This window comes from Pagrus pagrus (genome assembly GCF_965226575.1).
Source record: "Pagrus pagrus genome assembly, chromosome: 23".
Taxonomy (NCBI): domain Eukaryota; kingdom Metazoa; phylum Chordata; class Actinopteri; order Spariformes; family Sparidae; genus Pagrus; species Pagrus pagrus.
This window is the reverse complement of record NC_140205.1, coordinates 7,499,748-7,519,016: the sequence shown is the minus strand read 5'-3', so window position 1 is coordinate 7,519,016 and position 19,269 is coordinate 7,499,748. Positions and strand designations below refer to the sequence as shown.

Below are 19,269 nucleotides of genomic sequence, written 5' to 3'. Positions count from 1 at the left end.
CTGATGTATGTTTTTAACACCTCCCTGTCATCACATCCGTCAGCTGACTTTGAGTAAACTTGTGTCGCCGGGTGACGGCTGGGATCCAACTCTGAGCTGAGTTATGTGCCATGGCAGTGATTGATAAAGCTGTATTGTGATTCATCAGCGCCTAATTAATTAGATTTCTGTGGGACGACAGATATGTGCAGAGGTTTAAGACTGGAGGTGAACATCAGTCATCAGCATGTCCTACTGGAGGAGGACGTGGTGGGAGTGTAGTATCGGGGCTCGTTGCAGATGTGTTTATGAGGATTCACACAGGGCTGTACGCAGGATTTTAATAATACAGAGGTCCAAAATTCAAATTTGCTATGTAGTAGATGCTCCTAAACACTCCCTGGAAGAACAATTGAAAAATTTTGCCCCTGACACTTTGTCAAATTTCACCTCTGATCCTTCCCATTCACTTTGCAAGCCTGCCTCTTACCAAACCTTGAGTCCAGATCCAAAAAAGTGTCCATACAGAGGGGTGCCAGCATTTTCCAAACGGCCCGAAACATGCTCCTAAACACCCCCTGGAGGAACAGTTGAAAAACTTTGCCGCTGACAGTCAAATTTCATCTCTGATCCCTCCGGTTCACTTTGCAAAGCTGCCTCTAACCCATCCATAATGCTAGATCCAAAAAAGTGTCCGTACAAAGGGGTACCAAAAGACTCCAAATGGCCCGATACATGTTCCTAAACACTCCCTGGAGGGACAATTGAAAAAATTTTGCCCCTGACATTCGGTCAAATTTCACCTCTGATCCTTCCCATTCACTTTGCAAGCCTGCCTCCACCCCTGACCCCAGATTCAAAAAAGTGTCCGTACAAAGGGGTACCAGTCGACTCCAAAAAAGTCTTATATAACGTGTAATCATGAAGGTTCATTCCATAAACTGGTGTATAAGACTGCAGTTTGAGCTCAGTGAACCTAATAAACTGGCAACAGAGTGTACGAGAAGACAGCCATGATGGAAGCAGTTGCTAATAACAGAAAACAGCCACTCAGGGTGAAAAACAAACCACTTGAAAACCACCTGACTAACCTTGTACCGAGATCTTCCCCTGGGTAAAGTATGTCCGTCATGACCTCACCACCTGTTTTTCATCTGGAGGAGCAGCTTTGAGTTCTTGTGGTAAATCTGTCCTTTAAATAAATTTAGACTGAACTAAGCTCACACAACAAGAGGCCTTGTTATCTGGCCCGACACAGGACGCCACTACCTACTTATCCTCTGACGGCAAACTTGAAACCATTTGTCTTGGGGTCTTTAGACGTTCTGGGCACCGCGGAGCATCGCGGCTGCCAGTCAGATTTGGGACCCGGTCCAATCATGGTGCAAGACTCGAAGCAGCCATATGACATGCTGATTCAACGCTGCCAGCTGTCAGTTAGACTTCAGTGCTTTCTATTTATACACCATCGTTCAGTGGGATGATGTAAAGGTGTCCTGTTTTTCTTATCGAGCGGTGTATTCTCAGAGACGTCTGAGCTGGATACTTCCAGGATTTGAAAGTGGCTTCCACAGAAGGAAAGCGGGGGGAAATGTGCCAGATTTAGGGTGTTGTCTTTCATAGGTGGTGACTGGATGTGTGCTGCGTGATTCAGAGGAGGTCGCAGTCATGCTCCAGCGACGATTAGACACATTTGCACAAGAGCAAACGAAGCTTTGGTGTCTGATTTTAGCATGCAGTTGGCCGCGGGCCTGTGTCGGGAAAGAATGAGCATCTTAAATTCTTGCTGATGTCATCTTTTTTCGCATTCACACATGTGCGAGCTGCTTCGCCAAGTTCAGATAACCGCCTGCGATCCCTTTGCTTTCAAGTGTAAATTAAAGTGATACCTTCAGCCCTGCGGAGGGGAGAGATTAGTTTCAGGTATCTGGTTCAAAACAGCAAACTCATCTGGCTTCCTGAGCTTTAAAAAAACCCTTTACTTCTCCTCCGAGTGCATATTTGTGTAACAACACATCTCATGCGGCTTCCTGACTTCCTCTTCCTTTGTGCAGCTCCGTCACCGTGTGCATTTAAACACCCCGCAGTCTCCACGGGAATGGTGGGAACTTTTTAAAGTCTGGTTGAGGTGTGCGCTAACCTAATTAATTCTGCTCTCTCCTGCCTAATTAATCTTTGTCTGCTGGTGAAGTAATTACAGCTATCTAGCTGTCTGAGTGTCTGCACACAATACTGACACCACCTTCCCCTCTCGGTTGCAGCTGGGCCAGGAGTGCCTTCCCGCAGCCTCTGATGTCTGTCATACTGTAAGCTCTGATTCACCGTGGCATGACCGGGAGCGGAGAGGGAGCTTCGTTTCATGAACTCCTGAATATTGTCTGCCTTTAAAGGCGCCGCGTGTAACTTGCAGAAAACCCTCGTGGCCGTTAAGTGAACGGATGTCAGCGTCCCGTTGTTTCACGCACCATTTGGTCCCATTTTGCAAAACATTTTGGGCGACAGTGCGACTAAATTATAAAGGCAACAACTGGTAGCACCTGTGTGAGTTGCAAATACGCCCCCAGTGATTTTGTTTCTCATATTCATCACCACATCCGCTTCCTCAACTCCACCCCCTCTGCTCATGAGACCCAATCTGGACGCAGACGAGAGGCGACCCATGACCAAATAATCATAGTTTATAAAAATACAGCGTAGCGACAATTCAGCCATTTTAAACGTGAGATGTAGCCCGTATAAGCCTGTTGACCTATCGACGCGCTAACCCGAACCCACTCTGATCTGCTAAAGATAATCCAGTCTCAGTCCCAACACATATAAAAAAGCTTCATATTCTTGATATTATTGCACTTTAATGTCGCAGGAGGCGTTCAGAATATTCTGCCAAGATGTTTACAATCTCCCAGAAGTGTTTGAATGTGTCCTTTGGATTCACAGCTATTAAGATTTAGAGTCAATTAATTTTTTTCTTAATGTGAGGATGAAGGACGCTGAGTCCTCAATAATGTGAAGTTGTTTTGACGAATGAAGGAAAAACAGTAAACAAAGTCATCGTGAAAGATAAAATCAGGACATTGTTTTGGATACTCAGATTGCAAATCGCACCCGTGATAACAGCATCTGCTTTAAAAGGTGATTTAAGATGTTAAGTTCAGAGGCCTGCTAGTCTAATTAGCCTGATTTAGCAGCGGTGTTTGTTTTGGGGTGTGGGCTAATGTGAGGCCGATATTTAAACCTTTGCCAGTGAGAGGTCTGCAGTCGCACGTGGACTCCCGGGAGATTTTGGAGAGGTTCTGTTTCAAAAGAACAACGCTCCCCTCCGGCTTTCCGTCTGCTGTCTAAGACTTTCATTTTGTTTTCATTCTCTCGTTCTCTCCGCTCTCCCTCATTCCTCTCATTAATTTTTAACCTGCTTGCTATTTTTCAAGCTCGTGGCTATGCGGCGTGCAATCGTGCATGCAGATTTTCGGGGGGGTGGCCGGCCGAGCACTCCGACACGCACATGCGCACTTTGAAAAAAGGGACGGACGACCAACCTGAATATCACACATGTAGGTCGTCGGGAGGGAGGAGAGGTGTGAAGCGTCCCTGAGTGTCAGTGAGAGGAGTATCGTGTGACTCTGTGTGTGCGGTAGCTGTTTAATACATGCTTGTGGTGGAATACAGCCACAAATAACAATTGTAGAAGTTGATTGACGTGTTGCTGTCGCTGTCAACAAATCCTGTGAAAAGACGAAAACACACAATTTTTCAGTCTGACGTTGAACACTTTCCATCCTCTCATCTCCGCCTGTGGATCCTAAAGTCCTTGGTTCCTACTGAACACACGAAGAAATGTGTAGTTTCACTAGTACTCTAACTACTACTAAAAAAGTACTGCATTTGAGTTTTTAAGCACTGCATTTGTTGGGGACTATTTTCAGCTGATGAGCACATTTGAGGGATGATTGTAAAAAATGTGTGTTCATGTATGTATTCAGTGTATATAAATAAAAGAGTTTATCAATATCAAAAACTTTTTGCTTCCTAATTTTGGGAATAGCCCCAAAAATTCAGTATTGGTCGCGCTGTACAGTTTCTGAATCGCTGCATTAATATCTTTGACGTTTCTGTGCTGCAATTTGTTTGAACTTATTGGCCGAGGCAGATAAATCTACATCAGCCCCGCAGATTTATAATCCAGGCTCTGCTACTAATCTTTCCAGCGCTAACGTGTACATGAAGCAATGTGTAATTGATAAATATTTATTCGTGGGCCTACATTAGATGAATGAGCAACTGCTAAGTTTGGTAAAAGAGGAAACTGGATGAAGCAGGCACAATGAGGAATGATCTACCGTGTGTGTGTGTGTGTGTGTGTGTGTGTGTGTGTGTGTGTGTGTGTGTGTGTGTGTGTGTGACCTGATACCAGGTGACTCCTGCTGCCAACAGTAGCAGCTACACTGATTAACTCTCTCTCTTTCCTCACACGTGTTGTCGCTCTGCTCTCTGACCATCAGATCTCTGACACCCCTCGAGTATTGGGTCGCCACAGTATCATTCCCCCGTGTCTCCTGACCCTGTTTCGCTGTTACATGCTCACCCCGTGTGGCTGTGTGTGTGTTACTCCTGACCTTGGCCGAGCATTGGTTCCTGTTCCTGTCAGCTGTTGGCTCAGCTGCGCTCCACCTTTATTGCTTTCCCTCGTGGAGCCAGACGGCTCAGAGCCAGAGCTCCTTCCACGTTGGGCTGCGTCCCGTTTCTCCTTAGCTGCCTCACCTTCCCCTCGCCCATCTGCCCAGATGGTTTGGACTGATTTTTTGGAAACACAGCCATGGCTACGTCGTGAGATAATGTTGAAAAACGTACAGACTGTAGTTATTGCAAGCTAATCAGGGTGCAAGATGGAGGAGTGAAGCGGAAATAGAAATGGAATGGGGCCCAGGAGGAGCAGATGCTTTGGTCACCTGTGCCTCACCTCGTCCAGTAGCTCACCCAGCCAGACCAGCAGCACCCACACTGACGCACCACAGGAAGAGAGGGCGGGTGGCTTACCTCTCCTTCATCTGTCCAGCTGGAAGGAGACAGGCTCTTCTTCACTGCGTGGAAATATTCACTGTAACATTCAAGAATTAACACACAGTAGGCCTCACAGAGAAGGAAAGGAAAAGCAGATGTAAATGATCAAATTAAAACCATCAAAGCTGCTGATTTTTGTGCTTTGTCCTCTTATTTCTTTGATTGTGAAGACAGTACAGTCATGTCAGGTGCCACTAAAACGCAGTAAAACGTGCAAAAGTTAAAGTCTTGCAGATAAAACATGACCGTTGATACTGTAGGTGGGAGTTAGTAGGAGTTAAAGGTGGCATACAGTTGTAGGAGTTTAGTGTGGGATGGCTACTGTATCGGTACATTTGACTGTAGTACAACGTGGTAACTAAAAAATAACATGCAACCTGTGTGATGATATTACTTTGTCATTTTTTAGGGAAAACAGCTAACTGTCCCGAGCTATAGCTTCACTGCAAAGACTATTTCTCTTCCAAAATGTTTTGAGAACTATATTTTCGTGCTTAGTTGTAAAATGAGAACGTTTGGCACCGTACGGCCGCCATCTTATGTTTTGTTTTAAATCTGTCTTGCCAGACTCAGATCAAACCGTCAAACTACACAGTGGCCTCAAATGTTTTCAAAGGCATATTTTAGTTGCTGTTTAGCTGTAATATGAGAAAGTTTCTTACCAGGCTGCCATGTTGAAAACAGCCGTGCTACCAAGCACACACACAGAGGGAGTGTGACACCACTGTCTGCTCAGGGCGCCGTTATTCTGCTCTTTACATACCAAATGACTGCTTTCTGCTATAATAATGCTCAAAATATTATATATTACCTTTTAAAGCCATCACATTGGGCCTGTGATGGGCATTTTTTTGTTAATCTATTCCATTTTATTGACAAAATGATTAATGTAAACATTAATCATTGGAGCGGTGTGGAGCGGGGCAGAAACCATGAATATTATAGTATTTCCCATATGTGACAAATCTGAGGTGAAATGTTCACTTTTGTTTTATTCAGTCATACAGTTTTTGGGCCCTGGCATCCATGGCGGCCATCTTGCTTTCCACCATAACATGAATTATTGGTTATATGAAGATGAAGCTTTTAAAACTCCACATAAAAAGCATGCAACGTGTATAATATCATAGTGTTGCTTAGATTCTCAGATAATGAGATTTCCTTTTCATGATGTCATTGAACTCACCTTTAACTATCCACCTGAGCAGTTTATAACGTTGTACATATACAACCATTGTCTTGCTCAAGGGCAGCTCCACCAGCCCGGTTGATGATGTGTTTGCATATCCTGGCTGCTTCGCAGGAAAAGCCTCTGCTTACAAAACAAGTTCCTCGAAGCCGCTCGGCCACCCTGCAATCACACATTACACAACGCGCCTTTGAGGCAGACAATCAAACTGTCTTGCTTGACAACTCATTTGTCCCCATTGTATCCCCGCTGCCTCTTCAATCACACAGTCTCTGTCACTCATCCGTGCATTTCAGCTCAGATGTGTTCAAGATTCATGAGGCTGGGATCACCGGAAACCTTCGCAGCAGCAGTTTCGAGGATGAAGCAAGGTGCCGCTCTCGACAGATAAACCCAAAACACACACGCACAAACTATTTCCGACAACGCTTTATGCTCTAATCTGGGTTTGTGCTTGAGAACAAGATCCGTGGCGGGAAGGAAAAGTGCGGGCCACCCAAAGTTCAGCAGCGGTTTTAAAAGCCTCTTAAAGCTGAGAGGAGCGACCGTCACTTCTATCTTACCAGAATTTATGACTGGGATACACCGATCAGATTATAAGGTCCAAAGATGCAGCTCTAATGTTTCACAGCGTACGAGTCCTCTGAGGGAGAGCTGAACAGAGCTGCTCTTCAATATAAAACCTGAGCTCTTGAACTCCTCCATCATACGCTGGTAGATATTACATAAAGAGCTTTCACGGGATGATGAAAACATTGTGCATTGGAAAAAGCAGATGATCTTTGAGTCTCCAGAGAGTTGTTATCAGAGGGATATCAGAGGATGAGCGAGTCGCAGATCACACTGAGTCATCTGAAAACACACAACAAGTATGAGCAGTGTCATGAAACTGAATCCTGATGCATGTGTTTTAATATTCCTACATACCCACGTTTCCTTATGTAAACAGATGAGGATCGGGATTCAGGCGTTATCTGCGTCCACGTCTACGGAAGCCCTGAGATACCAGATTGATTTTAAAAGACTAATCGAACCATTTTCTTGCTTTAATTTTCTTTTTTTGTTGAAGAGTTTATAGTTGCCAAAAATATTTATCTATTTATTTCAAATTTTAGGGCTGTCAAGTGATGATTTTCATAATCATTTAACCTACAGTAGTTAACCTAACCAAACTATGCCGTGTTGGGTCCTTGAATTTAAGGGAACTGGGCCTTGAAAACCATTTAAAAGTCTTTCTACTAGTCATTTGACTCCTTCAACTCTGTAAAAATGTATTCATGATTCTCAGCTCAGTCCATATTTTATGTTAATATACATATTGTACTGTGGCACACAGAGGCTAACTGACTGGCACCAAACACAAATGAGTCAGTGCTGTAATCACAAGTAACCATCACTACTGGATTCAACACTCGGCTGTTTGGAGAAGTGTCACACTCATGTTTCCAGGTTTGCTTGTGCAGGATCTGATCGATGGCACTAAAATATAATCCTCGTCATCAGTTGCAGCTAACGTGAACAAACGTCTTCGTTCTTACAGTATGTCAGCTTTAATTTACAATATCAGTGACACAAAAGCCCGAACACGTCATAAAAAAACAGAGATAAAACTGAACATTTTGGAAAAACAGAGACTTTTCAAATCAAATACTTATATAATATATAAGAGCCACAGATGGGCTGTAATCTGGTCCTGGAACTGAAGACCTGTGATAGAGTCAAAAAAATAAATCGCTTTCTTTCTGTGTACTCTCCTGTTGACAAGAAGTTGGCCTGTGGATTGATTTTTCATTCTGAAATAAAACCCCATATTTTGCTCTTGTTGTCGTGGGACATTTAATTCTAATTATTTGGAAAGCTTGAATCAATAGAGCCGAGCGTCTGTTCATGCTGCCCTGAGAGACTCTTATTGGAGTGACTCAACTGACTGCGGGCACACTGGCAGCTTTCGTGATGGAGAAACACATTCTGGCTTAAATTCACTCTGAAATAAGCTTTCAACTTGGATGTTGAAGGTGAAACACTGAATCCATCAAAGCAAACTTTACAAATTTTTAACGGCGCTTGGTTTAGTCTCCTGGTGATAGACGAGAGTCTTGTTTATGTGCTTCACAGGCTCTGTGGAGCTGCCGTTTGAGGTTGTTTAGTTGCAGATTTGCACCCTCGTCTATAATTTTATCCCATATTGTGGGTCTCAAGAGTCCCTCCACCTCGCAACACTGCACCCCATCTTATTTTTATGGTACCAGCATCAACCCTCTTCTTTCTAGTCGGCTTAATGAGTGACCTTTATCATGTATTGTCTTACATATGAGCCCTGATCAAAGAGTAATAGGTGTTTTTGTAAACAGAGATATACTTTATACTGAAGATAGCATGCTAACCAGCTAACGACCTATCCAGGTCTGAGGCCCCTGTGCAAGTGCTGTAAACGCTAACACTCCCCTGGTTCTCCCAGTCCGAACCGCTAGCTGCACTGCTAACTAAGCTAAAAGGGCTAACGGCAGCAACAGCTAGCAGCAACTCTCTCATCAAAGAACAAGTAACGAGATTAAGACTCTGACCAGACATCTCAGTTTTTGGTACCTGGCGCTGTGACACATTTTCGTTGGTACAAACATCAAACAGGATTGGCCTAACCAAAACTCAGAACAAAATTAAAGAAGTTAAAACCAATCAGATGATAATGAGCAGAGGTGGGAACCATGAATGAATGATATAAAAAGAAACGACTATGAAATCAGTCTGCAGGTCCTTGAGGCTTTCTCTGCTACCTTTCAGTTTGACCAGACCACAAACTGAGTCAAACATAGTTTTGTAAGGAACCCATTATCATATTTACTTGTGCCAGAGCTTTTGCAACAGTTAGCATTAAACATTGGTTGTCCCAAACAATTAGTGCTGCTGCTGCTGAGCTCAAATGAAGGCAGACAGATCTGGAGCAGAGCGACTGGAGCAGGCTGATGAGCTGTGTGGGCTTCTAGCCTCAGGAAGCTGCCGTGTCTGTGCGTGTGTGCAGTTTATCTGCTTATCTTTCAAGAGCTCCTTTTGAAAACATTTGTTCGCTCATTTGTAGCATGGCTAAAAACAGCACCGCGTACACGGCATCAAGACTTCACGCTGGTTGTGACTCGGTGGATTGAGATGGGATGAAAGTCAGCGACGGTTTTTCACTCTTGTCGTGAGATTTAACCATTTTTGACAACAGATGGCTTAATATGGTTTAACGGCTCCTGTCCGCCTGTTCACGCGAACTTGCTCAAGAACGGATGCTCGTCAAATAGAGCGCCTTAATGTGTCAATTAGTTTGAATATACAGCAGGCAGTGCCGTGGACAGCTGACTGTCTGAGTTCTGTATAGAGATTATATTGGTTGGTGGTGCAATCAAGGATGGTTTCCCTCTACGAAACCCACAATCCAGCACATCAGCGGTGTCCTATCAGCAATGATTTGGCTAGCCTAACTAGCTAATGGCTAGCCCCCCCCCCCGCGGCTGGTCTTTATGCCAAGCTAAACTAATCGCCTTAACGCTCAACAAACTGACATGTTATCTAACTCTAAAGCCAGAAAATACACAATACATCAAAACTGTTCCCTTTTGTGAAGTAAACAGTGGTGAAAAGGGAACATGGGATGATTGTTAACTGAATTACAGTGCTTAACTATTCATCGCCGAAGCCCTGTCAAGGTCTCGTTGTGGCCTGACAGCACATTAAGCTAATGTGTATTTTGTTTTGTGGTTATTAATTAGTATATTTTTCTATGTGAGATTAAAACATTTCACCGGGCTCTTTAGAGGGAGCTCATTTGTGTGTTTGTATAACAGGGCCGATGAATAGGAGAAAGAGATGTGACGGGTGCTGAAGCTAATTTGAAGCCCTTACATCTCTTTTAAGCTCAACAAACAAATGGATACGTGTAGAAACAGATGGATAGTACTGCATGCTTTTCTCCATTGCAGCTCTACAACTCTACTAAATATATTTCATAAATTATCTTTCTTTTGCACAGCCCCCTTCAGTCTTCTTTCTCTTGGTACCAACAACTAATCTCACATTTTTCTTAATTCTTAATGCGTAAAAGATAAGTTTGTGATCTGTGCCGTGCTGATTCTTGTGTACAGAAAAGGTGACATAAGCAGCTTTATGCGCCTGCCTGGCTTCTCCGCCGTCACGTCGGTTGACTGCCGGGAGACGGCTCGCTGTGAGCCTGCAGCGTCGCCTCAGCTTCAGGTGTTTTCGGGAGCAGACGTCAAAGTCAGCTCGGATACGACGGCGTGGACGTTAGCAGGAGCCCGTCAGCTCTTATCACAGTCATTCCAGTGGTAGTTTCTGTGTTCTCCGGGGTAGATCAACATGCAGCTCTCACTAATGCTTTAACATCGTCTACCTTACAAGAAACGTTTCCGCTCTGCATTCAGCCGCACAGAATGTAGCAAATTGTCGTTATGTAAAATACTTCCTCTGAGGGTTTCGCTGCGCTGTCATATCTAATTTTGCTGTAGCACTTAACCTGCATGCTTATCCTCAAGCACACAAACACAGATTTAAATGCAGTTTGATGCCGGCTTTTTATACAAATGTGCGAATTCACTGAATGCAAAGTTGACGCACATCTGAGGTCATTTTTTCTATCATCACCACCACCAACCTCGGGCCACGTTCCAACTCCATTTTGACCAATTCTCCTCGGTTTGAGCGAAGGCCAGGAGCGTCGGTTGTTATGCAAAACCTCGAGTCGTGTAGCTGCACGCGGGCTGGGATGTTTCCTGGAGACTGCTGGGTTGATGTCAGGGTGCACAGTAAGGCTTAGAGACATGGAAAAAAAGACTCTTTCAATGTACGCTCTGTGGCCACTTTATTTGGTACACCTGTACAATCTTTTGCAATACAGTGCAACATAATTTCTACAGTAGCTTTCCAAAGTTTTTTATGATCAGTTTTTGTCGACATTAAGAAAAATGTCAAAGACTCAGTTTAATAAACTCCTTCATTCCTGATTATTTTGAAGGTGACTCTGTCATGTGTCTTGTTTCGGTTAACACTTCCTGTCTTTGTCTTTTTCCTGCTTTTGCTGCTCCTGCGTCATCCAGGTATGTTTTGGATTCTTGCTTTGACCTTACCGATCATAACAGGTGAACGTTTACAGTTTGTTTCTGAGTTGTTTCTTTGAGCCTCACTGCTCGTTCCAGCGGACGGCTCTAATTGCTGGTGCTTTTTTCAGTGGTGTATGCTATACTGTAGATGTCAAACCTGGCTTGTAGCTTTTCCTGTCTTTGTTGGCAGAGGTTGCTGGATTTGTTACCGGGCAGATACATCACATTTGTTTTGTGTAAGGCTTTGTCTAAAGTTATTCTTCCCCCTCTCCTGCCTCTTCCAATTGAAAGCCAAACAGGATTTTATGTAGCCAAAGTGTATAAAGCGAACATCTCGTTAAGAGCTAAAACAAACCTGCAATCGATGATAGAAAATGATAAAGCACGTGTCAACTCAAACAACCTTTCTGTGCCTGTTCTGGAAGGTTAGAAATAGTTCTGTTTCTGCGGTGTGTCGTCGTTGTCAAGCGATGTCACTTATCACCAGTGTTTCATAATTTCCGTATCAGCGCAGTGATGGAAACGTGTCTTTTCCAGATCCGGCCTATGAAGAGCGAGGCGGCCACACTTCACTGATGTGTTTGTGAATGCTTCCTTTGGAGCACAGCGCCGGATTGTTTTTGTCCAAGTCGCTTCTTTGTACCCTACGGAGACAAAGTCTGCCAGACTCGACTGTGAATGTTCTCCGGTGTGTAAAAGAGAGCGAGCCTTTTATTATTTGGCCAACTCTCCTCGCTGTGTCCAGTTTTATCAGGTTGCACATCGTGAGCCAAGCGCAGCAGGGTGTGTTTCTAAAAGTGTGTGTGTGTGTTTGCGTACTTTGTGTGAAGGTCTTTATTCCTCTATCACTCACTTTCCTACAACTCGGTTCCATGTTGTACTCGATCAGTATATTATGATAATGCAAGCACTGCTGCACCACATCTGCCAGGTGCAAAGCCAGTCATTTACTAAATGCAGCAGATTGTCTTTATGTAAAATAGTTTATTGGTGCATCCTCCTGCATATGCATTAGAGGCACATAAATGATGATTTGAGTGTGCACACAGGATAAACATGGAGGATCTGGACCTGTGTAAGCTGTTCCTATTGAATGAATGCCAGATATGATTGTTACATGAGCAGTTTTTACATAGTCGTCTCATTTAGCTGCTAGCCGTGGGCAGTACACACCATCTGGAAGTTTGGCCCTCTCCCACAGTCTGACACAGCCGGTGAAACAAAGCGTGTACTCTTCCTGTCTTACACTTCACCGCAGACAGAAGAAATTAGTCAGAAATCAGTCATTTTCTTCTCACGGTGCTAAAAAATCTGCAGCGCCTCTCCGTGTCTTTCCCTCGTCGTCCCTCTCCGTGCTCAGTTAAGTCCGTCGCCTCCACCTCTGCCAGCAGCAGAAATAAAATCGTGCCGTTTGAGCTTCGAAGCCTAAATACAGCAGCCACTGCAGCGCTCTCCACTCCACTCCTGCTCTAATCTTGCAGAAAATAATGTCTTGAATTACCTCCCACTCTCACCCCGCAGTGGTCTGCTCTTTACAAACCACAAGATATTTTGTCAGTTTTCACCAGAATGCAGCAAAGTGCAGATTGGCAGTAAATCTCGAGCAAAACCGTTGTGGTCCCTTTTTTCTCCTCCAATCTGGGAAAAGCTGCCGAGCAGCGGTCGCCTGTTTTGGCTGCAGATTGTAGCTGTAGATTGCGAGCCTTTTCATTCAGAGGTTTATAGCTCATGACAAATGCTTGTTCAGCCCTTCAGAGGCTCACTGTAAATGTCAGTCCACTGTAGTTTAATGGACACTCAACCACAGGCGCTCATCCTTACTGCCGCACATATTTGAGTCTTTTTCTTTTCCAATCCAGGTATATAGAGCTTGGTAAAAGACAGCGATGGTGTGTAAAAGAACTAGCAGTGGTGTAAATATTGCAATAACACCAGGGTTGTACTGGAGAGTAAACTCTTTATGCAGCATGTATTTGTGGAACATACTTTACTGAATCTAATCCTTTAACAAGCGAGTTACTGTGGGTTTAGCTTTAAGTTATAAATGAATAATTACACTTCAAAGATGTTTGAAAAAAAGAAACACTGTAGATTTTATTTGCAGCTTAATTAATATTCAGTATGGGGTATGACATTTTGATTAAAAATGTATCTGACCCAACTAAATCTGCAGATTATATTCTCAGTTATTGATTATTCCTTCGGTCTGTAATACATCAGAAAACAACTGATGATTTTCTAACTTCTTGGTTTGTTAAAGGAGCAGTCCGAAATCTGCATATTCAATTTACTAAAAGTGTAAGACAGCAAACTGTCACATTTGAGACATGTTTGCCTGAGAAACGAGTTTCTTTAATTTGTTTGTCTTGATAAACTACAACAAATCTTTCAGAGCGTAATAATTTGATCAAAATGAAATGAATCGCTTACTATTCTGATAATCAACTAATCATTTCAGTCATTTTTTAAGCAAAGATATCAAACTGATTGTGAAGCCGCTTCAGTCTTTGTCATTTATAACAATAAATGAAAAGTCTTTTTGTTAAAATGGCCACTACTTTTCTTTCAGCTTAAGTTTTGCAGATTGCTTATTTCTCAAATGTGAAAGGCGACATTAAGTGGATCGCTAAGAGATTCATTAGCATTGGAACTTAGTAAATCTGAATATTTAACCAACCAGGTTCATACTGTGAAGCTCAACAACATCAAACTAATGAACAGTTAAAGAGAAAACTAAGTGTGTGTGATTCTACTGAAATACTAAATGTACCTAATGAAACATGAACAGTCTTTGTTTACCTGAAACACTCTTACCTTTGCCACTGTAGATCCTTTTTGCGAAGTTGTCACAGCGAACAGTGTTTGGTTAATTTTCTGTCAGTCAGTTCCCAATCCCTGCCAACCTCCTCGTGCTTGTTTAAGTAAACCCCTCATCACTGAGCTTTGAAGCAGAAAGATTTGATGGAAGCTGCATCTAAGATGACACGCTAAGCAGGCTTCTAGGCTCCCAGTTAGATAAATAACGTGCTTTTCTGAGGCGGAGAATCGGTCTGAAATGACGTGCAGAAAGCTAAAAACTGGCCGAGGGTCTTTGCCATGTCGTCACAATCTATCTGCCTCTCATTGCAAGTCCAGAAAAATGCAGGTGAGACATGCTGAACCAGCTGAGAAGTCCGTATTGTACGGAAAGAGACTGTGTGGTGGTCATTTTTCGAAACAATGCATCGTATTGGCACATAGTGGATGCTTCTACAGTATCAGAGCAAAGTCCCTTCGGTCAATAAACAGCTGCTGTGACGGTTCGCTGCCTATTTATCATGGCAGTGTGGATGTATGTTTGTGCTTACATAGAAGCTTATGGGTGAAGCTGTGAAGGGATGTGGTCACCATGGAAACCTGGCATCCGTACAGCCCGGTCGCCCGCTCTGTCATTACCACGCGTAGCTCGGTGTCGGTCGGGTTGTCTAGAGGCCAGAGGAGGTGGTTGATTGAGTTGATGAGAAAGCAGCGAGCCGCTGACCCGCTGCAGACCTCGCTGTCAGAGTTGATGCACCGCTGAGCCGTCTGCATTGTGATTTCTAGCAGTGCTTGCTCACTCGCTGTGTAGGATTGAAGAGGTTTTTACCATTTGTCTGATGATCACTGTTAATCTGTTCTTTGGCAGCGGTAATCACTTATTGATTCTGGACAAAATGGCTACAAGTAACTGATGACCGGATGACAGGGAGAGCTACATGAGTATTAATTGTATTTCCAGTTGTGGCCAGTAAAAACTGAACGGTGCTCACGTAGTCAGTAAAAGTAAGCTTAACCATCCCAACATCTTTTCTCCAAAGGCTTCAAAATAATTTACACTTTTGTTTCTGCATCGCTAATGACTTTGACGACCTGAAGGTGTGAATCAGCTACAGGTCCAATGAGAGGGAACTCCTCATGTGGCAAAAATAAACGCAGTGGAAGTGAAGTGAGATCAATATCGCGCTGATTCATTAACCAGGCCGAATGCCAAAAAAATCTGAAAGCTATTCTTAATTGTGATCATTTATTTATAGATGTTTCTTTAGTCCGGACAGACTTCCTGGTCCACTCATGCACCTAGTTTTCATGTTCAATAAGGAATCAGTACCAACATTTCAAACCTTTTTATTCAGTGAGTGTTGAGAAAAAGGAAATAACTTATGACAACTTCATCCCAAGGGCAAATCATGGTTTTACAAGTCATATTTTATTCCATGTGCTTTACAAGGATATAAATAATGGCCAAAATTACAAAAATCATTGTGCTGGAAGCCCAAGCCTATGTACATAGTTGGTCAGCAGTGATGTCACCAAATAAACCGTTTCAGTTTCCACTCAAAATACAATCTCTACCAATCTACCACTTTTTAATGTCCAACCTTTATTTTGGTACCTTGTTTCCAGTGCCACGTACTGCAAATCCTTTATTCTTTTCTCTTTTACATTACATGTATGAACAATGAGTTGGCAAAATATCTATATACATTTTATAATTGGATAATGTCTCATCCAAATAATACAGTAATACTGCGTTTAAAATAGTACATCTGCTAGATAAGAGTAGAGCCCCATGAGAAATGATGGAGGGTTTGACCTGACAAGAGTTAGCTAGCCACCTGCAAACATTCACTCTCCGTGTGTACAAGTATGATCATCTCGTTTCAGATTTTTTAAAGGATGGCCATCATTCTCGAGCCCAAAGTTTTTCATCTCATATCATAGAAAAATAATGTAACATTAAGACAACAGTAGACAAGAATTGCACAAGAATAATCATAATCATCATGGTAATATAATACTCTCATATTAAACATTAAAATGTCGGGCAATACGAATAGAATACTTTTTTTAAACGCCAGATGCTGTTTTTGTTCACATACGTTCGTCATCATCATCATCCGTCATGATGAAGACACACCTGTTTGCATCTTGAGCGTGTTGCAGCAAGTCCAATCACATTTACACGCTTGTGCATATATCTCTTTATTATTTTCTGACTTCAAAAGAAAATAAAGAAAAAAATCAAACAAAAAAGAGCCAGCCAGACGTCCTCAAACCCCATGTCTACTCCAGCACGGACACATGCCCACCGGTGCCGTTAGCGAGCCCATTGTCTGTTACCAGCAGAGGCCCAAAAGCTCACAGGTCATGCCTCCCAGTTGGGCACATAAAACAGGTCCTGCTTGTAGTTTGCAGAAAAGTTGAGGCTGCTTTCAAATAAGTGTACATTCAGAGCAGACCGACGTCTGTCAAGATGCAGTCCTGTTAGTGTGTGTGAAAGTGTCAGTTGTCATATGTTTACTGTGTCAAGCATCATGTGGATGAATGGTGGTAAAACTGTGTAGTCAACCTTAAACACTGTGGAGTAGCGTCCATGTTTTGGAGCAAGAGGGTCCTTTGTAGTCCATTTTGCATTATGTGTGACAAGGTCCGTGTTTAGGGCTGGCTACATTCTTTGCATTCCACAGTAATAGACATGAGCGTCCGGCATTGCCCTGCAAAATGAGATGACATCACTTATCGAGAGAGCCCTCACACCCCGCCTCTCCACCGGCCCCCCTGCTCAGCAAATCCAAAATGGCCACCATGCGTCTCACAAGCCACATGCTAAAACCTTTTACATACAAGATATTTTTTTGTTTCCCCCCGAAATAAAATTCACGGCCAGGGGGAAAAAAAATCCATGTGGTTAAAAGAATTCTGAACATATACACACATGTGCTGAAAAAAGGTGCTATAAAAGCAAGAAAAAACAAAAAAAATCTTCCTGTGTCACAGGTCAAGTTTAAAGTCAAAGAAATTCACGAGTTTGTTAGCATTTTCAAAAAAATAATCTGATAGAAAGAATCAAAAAAGGTTAAATACATTCTAGTAGCCTGCTGGATGAACCAGTTTGAGTCAAAGCGAGACTGTGCTACATCACCTCTCCTGTTTTTATTAAAAAAATGTCTAAAATGTCTGAACTTCCCTCCAGTTGTCATTTTCTGACAACAGCCCTCGTCATTGTCGGCTCCCACTCGGGGCTCGACAGACAGCTAAAACACTGTCACAGCGCTGAGCAGTATTCTGGTAACAAATCTCGTTAAAACTGTCGGGGGGGCAGTTTGACAAAAGGGGGCTGAAATGCAGACAAAAGCGAGGGATGGAGGCAGTCTGGAGAAAAAAAAAGGAGGAGAGAGACGAAGCCAAACGGTTGCACCCATCGACAGGAAGAGAAAAAACAAAGCAAAACAAGGAGCTGGAAGCAGAACAACCGACTGGCTGACTGCTGACTGACCGACAGACAGGAAGTGGAAAAAAAAGATGGACCGTTTCTCCTACAGGTGGAGACAGAGAAGTGCACCAAGGTCATGCGCCAGCCCTGCAGGCAGGAGATTGGGGCCCGGGGCCAAAGAGGGGTTTAGAGCAGAAAACAAAAAGAAGAGAAGAGGAGACAAGGAGAAAGAAGAGAGAGACAGCGCAGCGCCAAACGTCATCATGCAGTGGACAGGCTCGGCTAACGGGGGCGGGGCGGGATGTTTTTGTTTTTTATTTTTCAGCCGGTGAGGTGACGCGGCGGCGTGCGTCGCTCGTGCCCAACTCCGGGGCGGGGCCCCAGTACAGGGCAACCTCTGAAAGGCACACACACACAGGAGTGGACAAGGCGGGTGTATGTTAGAAAATAGTGGTCTCGTACTTGGTGTTGACTCCTCTCTTGGCCTCCTGACCCGGCTCCACAATCCACGGCACGTTGGCGTGGCCCTTCTGGTCCATGGACGGCTGCTCCATCTGACACAGAAAGAGACGGAGAAGAGAGCCCGATTATTTTTAAAGACCTGCACAGACTGCACATTACTGTATTCATTCAATACTTTAGGATGCATGTTGTCAAACCAAACAATTCATCATGAAAACAGCTGTTTCTGTTGAAAATCGACATTTTGCACACTGTAGGGGCAATTTTCCGATACAATTTCATGCTAATAAAGTCAGTGAAAACAGAGTGAGACGGTAGAGTGGATGAGATGGAGGATGTGCTGTTTATTAAGTAATGGAACGGAAAGATAATAATTTAAATGAAGCAGGAAGATTAGGTACAGATTACAAATGAGGAAGCAGAACAGAGATCATGGACGGACGCTCACAGTTAGAGAAGAAATTCCTTTTAATTTTCCATATCTATAAAAATCTAAACGCAAGATGCTGCTGGTCCTGGATAATTACTTTGTGCTGTTAAGGCTGCTACCAGCAATTATCTTAATGTTCAGTGATCTTTTGATTATTTTCTCAATTAAAAAGGAGACATAATGCTCATTTTTCATGCTTTAATGCTCAAAAAACATCAGTTTTCTCATACTGTCATACCGGTGACACAGTGTGATGTCACAAAGTCACAGAATTAAAGGCAGGACCTTTAATATAATATGTAAAGGCATCAGTTAGCCGTTTGGTGTATAATGTGTCAGAAAAATGCGAGGAGTGTTTCCTCAATAAAGCTCAATTTGACGTCCTCAAACTACTTGTTTTGTCCACAACCCAGTGATTTTCATTTTACTGTCAAGATAGCTGGCGTTGGATTTAGTCGCTGCAGCTCTATTATACAGCAGTGCACTTCCTGTACATCCGATCCGTTACGATTGTTGCAGAGGAGTGGACTCTTGTCTGTTGCTGCCGCCGTGAAGCTATTGTTGCCTCAAAGCTGAGAAGCAAACCAAACAATCTAAATTGCTTTCAAAAATAACTCCGCAGCAACCAATCAAGCAGCTGGGTTTTGTTGCCGGGGGTGTTTTTATTCGTCCAATCTAGCGGTTTATTTTCAGATAATTTGGGGGGAGGGGAGGCTCGACTGCGAGAGCTGCAGTTTAAATTTGTCCTTGTACTCTTACTAAAGCTTATTATAAAACAAATGTATTAAATGTGCCTTAAAGTAGTATTAGTATTTTATAACAT

The 19,269-nt window shown here is 43.2% G+C and overlaps 1 protein-coding gene across 7 annotated transcripts in view; it reads right to left on the bottom strand.

Moving 5' to 3' along the window:
- Positions 1 to 15,525: 15,525 nt before the first annotated feature.
- Positions 15,526 to 19,269, bottom strand: part of anks1b (ankyrin repeat and sterile alpha motif domain containing 1B) — a 231,211-nt gene continuing 227,467 nt past the window's right edge. For all 7 annotated transcript variants that reach the window (XM_084345741.1, XM_084345742.1, XM_084345743.1 and 4 more), the window contains 2 exons: positions 18,017 to 18,108; positions 15,526 to 16,835 (listed from right to left, as the gene is read on the bottom strand). In XM_084345741.1, the coding sequence (XP_084201867.1) occupies positions 16,787 to 16,835; positions 18,017 to 18,108 (141 nt within the window). In that variant the 3' untranslated portion in view covers positions 15,526 to 16,786. The remainder of the gene's footprint in view (positions 16,836 to 18,016; positions 18,109 to 19,269) is intronic.